Source organism: Eupeodes corollae, chromosome 2, assembly GCF_945859685.1.
Source record: "Eupeodes corollae chromosome 2, idEupCoro1.1, whole genome shotgun sequence".
Classification (NCBI taxonomy): Eukaryota; Metazoa; Arthropoda; class Insecta; order Diptera; family Syrphidae; genus Eupeodes; species Eupeodes corollae.
Window position 1 is genome coordinate 132,607,095 of NC_079148.1, and position 8,388 is coordinate 132,615,482.

Here is an 8,388-nt window from a genome sequence, read left to right on the forward strand (position 1 = left end):
ACGTTTGGATGTGATAATAACTACAGCATTTCCTATGTTTAACTCCAGGTTAAGCCCTAAAACTTAGGTTTAAATTTATTAATAAATAGCCTAAGCTCTGCATTTGCTTGGCAACAACTTAGCAAGAGTTCAGAAAACATCTATGGATATGCCCCATCAAATGTAATAAACACCAAATTATTTTTAAAAAAATGTTAGGTTAAAAAACGGCCACAAAATTCACTCTTTTGGTTGATACACCAATTCCAAGAGAAATCTCCATGAAAGCTTAAAATCCACTCCTTACATAGAATTCATTCTTCGACTTCTCCATCTAAAAGCATAATCAATTCTCAATCAGTTCAATCGAAATGAAGACAGTCAACTGAATGTAAATAGGAACTGCCTCTTCAGAATAATAATTATATGATATTAACTTGATTGTATCAAGTTGGCCGAACACACCCATTATTATTTAAAAAAAAAGAATAAAATTATGTCATTCTTTAAAAATGCAAATTATTGATGGAATTTACGGTCACAAATAAAATAAAATGTACATACATACTTCTTTGTTTACGTGTTCCTAAAATACCTCTTAAATCACAAAATGCAAATGCTAGTTCCTTTTTCTGATACCAAAACAAAAAATAAACAAGTGTTCATGAAAAACAAACAATCTGCAATAATTCTAGATATTTATTGCTTTAAAAACAAATCTCAAAAACAACAGTCATCAAGTGTACGTGCCTCTCAATATCAAAATAATAGTAAACCATATTTATTATAAATGAATACAATCATTAAATATGTTAATTCAAGCGGTCAAGGTAATTAATCAAAGAGTCAAAGTTTTGCAAAGAACCGAGAATGGATGATCGAATATTTAAATTCAAAACCAGTAATAAACATCAATTTGTCTCTTCGGAGGAGGAATGCATCATTTAAATAAAGGAAAACTAATAATTATTATTATTATGACGCATCTGACTCAACACTGGCCTTAAGCGCACCCAGTCGATATACATATACAATATACAATAAACTATATACATACTAAATAATTTATTAACTAAACTTCGTCTTCATTAAGTAACATATTAGGTATGCCGTCACTGATGGGAAAGATTCGTCCGGTTTCTGGACATTCAAGCTTGCCTTCGACAACATCAATCTCGAACAGTAGATTATGTAGTTTTTTGAGGAGTTCTTCATTGCTGACGATATCATCGGGCATTTCTTTTGGAATTACATAGTCAATTTCAGCCTTAAGTCAAAAATAAAGAACCACTGTTAAGAGACCATTCATGAATGGACTTTATGAAAAACAAAGAACTTACAGCTTGAGCAGCAATTGATATCGCTTGCCAGTCCAATTTGGGAAGCAGACGTTCCAGGAAAATAGCATTGTACTCTGTTTCTATACTTTGTTTCTTCTCAATCTGATAAAAATATAAAGAAAACACAAAATAGTTAACTCTTAAGATAACTTTTGCTCCTTACACTAAAAAACTTACTATTAGTTTAAGTGGATAACCAACTTTAACACCACGAATTGCTTTTGATGTAAGAAAGTTGTACGTGCTGAGTTTCATTTTGATATGAAGTGAGATTTGTTAAAATCGTATTTATATTTGAAAAAAACTAGAACTTATTTGTATCGTTATTTTTACTTCAGCAATTTATGAATTCGTGAGGAATTCGCGTTGTTGAAGGTGCACATGTATAGCAGAAAGACACAGAAAAACGAAATGCCAAATATTTTTTTTATCTTTCAACATTTGGATGTGTTCGAGAATGCGCAATCAATAATGTGAAAATGAAAACATCCAGTGGTGGTTAGATTTGAAATTAAATATTTTAAAATCTTTTTATAAACAAAATTATTAAATTTTGAAATTAGACAAATTAAACAATTTTCCATAAAATAAATTAAATTATTTTTCATTTAAATTAAATTTAAAAAACAATTTTGTCTCAACTTTCCTTTACCTAGGCACTGATTTTCAAATGCGTTTTTAAATAATATATAATAATGCGTTTTTTAAGGACTAAACTTCTTTCTATTTTTAATCATTGTTCAAAGTTCACATATTCACATAAGTTACCGGCAACAATATTTTTGTTTGACTTCCCCCCCCCCCCTGTTTTTTTAAATTATTTTATCATACATTATTTTTTGAATCTTCTTAGTTTTTTTTCATACATTTTAGAGAAATTTCAAGAAATCAAAGGTAGGTGCTTCTTGAATAGAACAATAGTTATTAATTATTTTTTAATTCAGCTTTGACAGGTCACTAGGAAAACGTTTTGAAATTTCCCAAGTCCTGTTAATGAAATGTAAGATTTTACCTATTTTAAGGCGAAGTTGCGTTATTTATACCTGGCCCTATTAGAAGGGTAATAAAACCCTTCTTCCTTTTTTTTCAGAAAAATTTTTAATTTTTACCCAAAAAGTAAATATTTGGCAAACAGGGAGTCATAAAGATATTGGGGTCATTAGGAAAACCCACGAGCTTGATGAAAGAAAATAAAAAAGGGTTTGTTTTTTCAAACTGTGCGAAAAAGTGTCCGGATCGCAAAAAACTTGTGCTATAAATGTGACGCTTTTTTTCTTCAATATCTAGTTTGGTTTTAAATATTAGAGAGTAAACGATTTTGAGTTTTACAATTTTTGGAAAAAAATGTTTTATTTGCGAAAACTGTGGCTCTATGTTTTTTGCGTCCATGATATGAAGACGAGCAATGTGGACTATTAAGCGAGGACCTGATGACGTTTGCAGTCTGCTGTGGAAGAGAATTCAAAATCTTGATCCTTCTACCAAAGAACTACATATATGTATTTGGTGAGTTTTGAGGGCAAAATAGGAACAACACACTAGTAAGATTTTTCTGCTATTAGTTTCATTGGGCCGTTTTAAGGTTATTCATCAGTACTTTCTTGTACGGGGTCACTCATTACTGCATTGTGATCGGAATTTTGGGACAACAAAAACGCTTATAAGAAGAACTGATCGGATATACACTCCCTGCGAATACAACAGAATGATATCTAACTCAAAACGAAATGCATTATTTAGAGTACCGAGCATTTCTTCTGATGATATACTGGATTTCAAAAACACCTGGCCAAATTTTTACAAGAAAGGCAGCAAATCATTAAACAAGGATTCTGTGTTATGAATTCTAAATACATAAGAAGATGAAGGAAGTCCGCAAAATCATATCGTATATAGAAGACGACAAAAAGGAGTTCTACCTTACTATATTAACGTGACCAACCACAGCTTCTAAAGGTGAGGAAGAAGAAGAAGGACAACTTTTTTGTATTAAACTTTTTTTTACTATATTTTTGGATGTGATCTTGCTAATGTAATCGTTTAATTACAAAATCTCTACTATTACTAAAATCTTTTGTTATCATTTAAAGCTTTATTTTAAATAAATTATGTATTTATTTCATTAAAATTTGAGTTTTATTTGAAATTTCAAACCGTAAGTTGCAAGAACAGAATAAGTCCAACGTTTTCAAAACGTTATACCTGGCTACCAGACCCGGCTACAAACAAAATTTGTATCTCATTCCACTCAAATCCACGTGATTTTCTTTTTATCTATTGGTCTTGTACCTCAAAAAAGTAAAATATAGAGATATATAGTTTGGCAGGGATGCCAAAACTAGACATGGCTCTATACACCTTGTCCCTATAGATGCTGTCATATGCGGCCTTAAAAGCGATGAAAAGATGGTGGGTGTCGATTTGGTGTTCTTGGGTTTTTTCCAGGAGCTGCCGTAATGTGAATATTTGATCAACTGTGGACTTTCCTGGTCTAAAACCACACAAATAAGGACCTATCAGGTTGTTGAGGATGGGCTTAAGACGTTCACATATTACGGCAGAGAAGATTTTATAGGCGTTGTTAAGTAGACTGATGCCTCTATAGTTGGTGCAGTTAAGAGGGACTCCTTTTTCAGGATTGGGCAAACAAACTGAGGTTCCATTCATCGGGCATGCTTTCTTCCGACCATATCTTACAGATAAGTTGGTGCATGCTCCTAACCAACTTATCTCCAGCTGCTTTAAAGAGCTCGGCATTCAAGCCATCCGCTCCAGGGGCTTTATTAGACTTCAGCTTAGATATGGCAATCTTTACTTCATCTAAGTCAGGAGGACGGGATTGTTGGCTTTCGTCGTCTTTGTTGAATGGATCATCCTGCCTGATAGTGGAATTCAGTTCGTCGTCACCGTTATACAGTCTACAGAAGTGGTCCTTCCATATCCTCAGCATTGACTGCGGTTCCACTATGATGTTTCCACTTTCGCCTTTGCAGCCTTCGGTTCTAGGTTTATGTACCTGTGAATTTCGTTTCACCTAATCAGAAAAATTTTGGGACTTCATTACTGCTTTTAAACCTCTCAACATCTTCGACCGCACGCTTCTCATGCCCCCTCTTTTTCCTTCTGAGAAGTCCCGTTCCTCTCGCCTTTTCTGCTCATAGAGCTCATGAGCAGCTCTATTCCTTTTATGCAGCGCCGCTTTGCGTGCCTGTTGTTTGGCTGCATTTGCCTGCCGACATTCCTTATCAAACCAGGGGTTCCTTGTCGGTGGCTGTTTAAAACCCAGCACATCAGAGGCGGCTTCTCTGATTGCATCTTGGCAATGTTGCCACTGGTTTTCGATACATTGTGTTGGCGGCAGAGAACTTCGAGAGAGGTTACTTGTAACTCAGTCGGAAAAGGATTTGGCTATCTCTTACTATTGTAGCCGTTCGACGTTGTACCTTCTCCCAATATCCTGTTTTGCCGTGGGTGCTACCTTGGCTATAACGAGGTAGTGCTTCGAGTCGATGTTAGCTCCTCGGAAAGTTCGTACATCCATAATGCTGGAACCGTGTCTGGCGTCGATCGCAATATGGTCAATCTGGTTGACGGTAGATTGATCTGGAGAAGTCCAAGTTCCTTTGTGTATGTTGAGGGGTGGAAAACGCGTACTGGGTACCATGACGTTTCGCCCCGCATCAAAAGCAATGAGCCTGAATCAGTTGTCGGAAGTGTTGTTGTGCAGGCTGTTTTTCCCGATTATTCCACCAAAGATGTCTTCCCTTCCTAGTTTGGCATTAAAATCGCCCAGGACTATTTTAATGTCGTAGCTAAGACACTGCTCATATGTTTTGTCTAGGAGCTCGAAGAACATATCTTTGGTGTTGTCGTCTTTCTCTTCTGTGGGGGCGTGCGCGCATATCAGGCTAATGTTGCCGAATTTAGCCTTGATGCGTATGGTCATGAGGCGCTCATTGATGCACCTATAGCTCAAGACTTCTTGCCTAAGTCTGGCTCCAATGACGAAGCCGCATCCAAATAAGCGCTGTTGGTTTTCGTGGTAGCAGTCACCATAGTATAAATATCGCAGTTTTTTATCCTCTTTTTGCCCGGCCCATCTTATTGTATTTCCTGGATATCGATGATATCTGCTTTATAGCGGTCTAGGGCTTCTGCTAATTCTTCGGCCGCACATGATCTGTTAAGGGACCTAACATTCCACGTGCATATCCGAAGTTCGTTGTCCTTTATTCGTTTGCGTTGGTTGTCAACAGTAGATCCATCCGTATTCGAGGATGTTGGTGCTTCGCAACTATGAAGTTTTTATGTGGCCAGGAAGTCAACCCGACGGCACAAGCCCCAACCTGGAGGGCCAGATCCTAAGTATAACTCCAAGGATGGGGAGCCGGATAAAACCGCTCCTTATAGGCCTGGGCTCCGAATAAGCCAAAGAAGCCCACCTCATTTTGTATAGCTAACGACCATTAAGTTAATAACTAGTGCGAAAAGTGATTAACTATGTTAATCAAACTGCCTCTATCAAGCGAGTAAGATAAACAAAAATATAAATTATTGTTTAAAAGCTGATAAGGTAGAAAAAAAGCGAACCCAGTAATGGATTTTCTTTATCTATTTGGATGAATTTTATTTTCTGCGCTATCCACCTGTTGTTCTTGTTTCTTTTTCTGGAAGTTCATAAAGTTCAAGGAATATAGAAAACACTCCTCTTTATACTTACTTACTTACTTACTTAAGGTGGCGCTACAGTCCGGGGCGGACCTGGGCCTCAACCAACAAGCGTCTCCAGCCAGCTCGGTCCTTAGCTAGCTGTCTCCAGTTTCGCACGCCAAGTTGGTTGAGGTCCTCTCCCACCTGGGTGCGCCACCTGAGTCGCGGTCTTCCTCTACTGCGCCGTCCCTCGGGATTGGATTCGAAGACCTTCCGGGCTGGAGCGTTGATGTCCATCCGCTCTACATGACCTAGCCATCTAAGCCGTTGGACTTTGATTCTGCTAACTAGGTCAGTGTCGCTGTACAACCCGTACAGCTCGTCGTTATATCTTCTCCTCCATTCTCCATCTATGCGTACGGGACCAAAAATCGCCCGAAGAATTTTTCTCTCGAAGCATCCTAAGACGCTCTCATCTTTCTTTGACAGGGTCCAGGCCTCAGCGCCATAAATGAGAACCGGGATGATGAGTGTCTTATAGATGGTGATTTTACATGCTCGAGAGAGGACTTTACTTCTCAATTGCCTTCTAAGTCCAAAGAAGCAGCGATTTGCAAGAGTTATTCTTCGATTGATTTCAGCGCTGGTGTCGTTGTCTGCATTAATAGCGGTGCCTAGGTAGACAAAGTCCTTAACTACCTCAAAGTTATAGCTGTCCATGGTGACGTTTTGTCCAAGACGTCGTCGTTCAGTGTCCTTTTTTGATGACAGCATATACTTGGTCTTGCCCTCATTGACCACTAAACCCATCTTCTTCGCTTCCGTCGCAATGCTCAAAAACGCTCCACTGACATCACGCTTTGATCTTCCAATTATGTCAATATCATCTGCGTATCCGAGTAATTGGATGGATCTTTGGAAGATTGTGCCTCTAGTGTTGACGGTTGAGTTTTGCACAATTCTTTCCAGTACGATGTTGAAGAAGTCGCATGACAGTGCATCGCCTTGTCTAAAACCTTTTTTGACATCAAATGCATTGGTAAAATCTTTTCCGACCTTGATAGAGCAGCGTGCATTCTCCATCGTCATTCTGCACAAACGGATAAGTTTGACAGGGATGCCAAAACTAGACATTGCTCGGTAGAGCTCTTCCCTATAGATGCTGTCATACGCGGCTTTAAAATCGATAAAGAGATGGTGGGTATCGATTTGAAGCTCCTGGGTTTTTTCCAAGATCTGCCGTAGTGTGAATATTTGGTCGATAGTGGACTTTCCTGGTCTGAAGCCACACTGATAAGGACCAATCAGGTTGTTGACGAATGGCTTCAGACGTTCACATAATACGGCAGAGAGGATCTTATACGCAATGTTAAGGAGACTGATGCCTCTGTAGTTGGCGCAGTTTAGAGGGTCTCCTTTCTTATGTATCGGGCACACTATGCTGAGATTCCACTCATCGGGCATGCTTTCTTCCGACCAAATTTTGCAGATGAGTTGGTGCATGCTCCCAACCAAGTCATCGCCTGCTGCTTTGAATAGTTCGGCGGTGATGCCGTCAGCTCCAGCAGCTTTGTTTGACTTAAGTTTAGATATAGCTATCTTCACTTCGTCAAGGTTGGGTAGGCGGAATTGTTGATCTGCGTCGCCGAGGTTGAGTGGTTCTATCTCCCTTACAGCGGAGTTCGGTTCGTCATCGCCGTTATATAATTTGGAGAAGTGATCTTTCCATATTCTCAGCATCGACTGTGGTTCTACTACGATGTTCCCTTGATCGTCTTTACAGGCTTCGGTTCGCGGCTGGTACCCTTGGGAGGTTATTTTTACCTTTTGGTAAAATTTACGAACCTCATTCCTGTTGTGACATCCCTCTATCTCCTCGATCGCGCGCTTCTCATGCTCTCTTTTTTTCCGTCTAAGAAGCCGGTGTTCCTCTCTCCTCCTCTGCTCGTAGAGCTCGCGAGCAGCTCTAGTCCTTTTGTGCAGCGCCGTTTTGTATGCCTCTTGTTTCGCTGCGTGCGCTTGCCGGCATTCGTCGTCAAACCAGGGGTTTCGCTGTGGTGGCCGTGTGAAACCTAGCACTTCAGAGGCGGCATCTCTGATGGCTGCAAGGCAATGTTGCCACTGGTTTTCAATGCTTAATGCAGGAAGCATAGGACTCCTTAGGAGGTTACTAGAGACTCGATCGGAAAAGGACATGGCAGTCTCTTGCGATTGTAGCCGTCTAACGTCGAATCTTCTCACAGTACTTCCTTGTTTTGGCTTGGATCGGGATATCCGTAGCCTTACCTTGGCTACCTCTTTATACAGTCCGCTAAATTTCATCAATTTAAGTGAACTTAAAAAGTTAGAAAAGGCTTCTTTATAAACACTTACCAAAAAATCAATTGGACTTCTTAACAAAACCAAACCTAGCTATTTA

The 8,388-nt window shown here is 39.1% G+C and overlaps 1 protein-coding gene across 1 annotated transcript; it reads right to left on the bottom strand.

The window, feature by feature from the left end:
- Positions 1-660: 660 nt before the first annotated feature.
- On the bottom strand, positions 661-1,704 carry LOC129944350 (multifunctional methyltransferase subunit TRM112-like protein). Its single transcript, XM_056053714.1, has 3 exons — positions 1,497-1,704; positions 1,320-1,421; positions 661-1,246 (listed from the first exon to the last, which is right to left on the bottom strand). Exons 1-3 carry the CDS (start codon positions 1,572-1,574, stop codon positions 1,052-1,054), a joined length of 375 nt encoding a protein of 124 aa, XP_055909689.1. The 5' UTR covers positions 1,575-1,704; the 3' UTR covers positions 661-1,051.
- Positions 1,705-8,388: the final 6,684 nt, after the last annotated feature.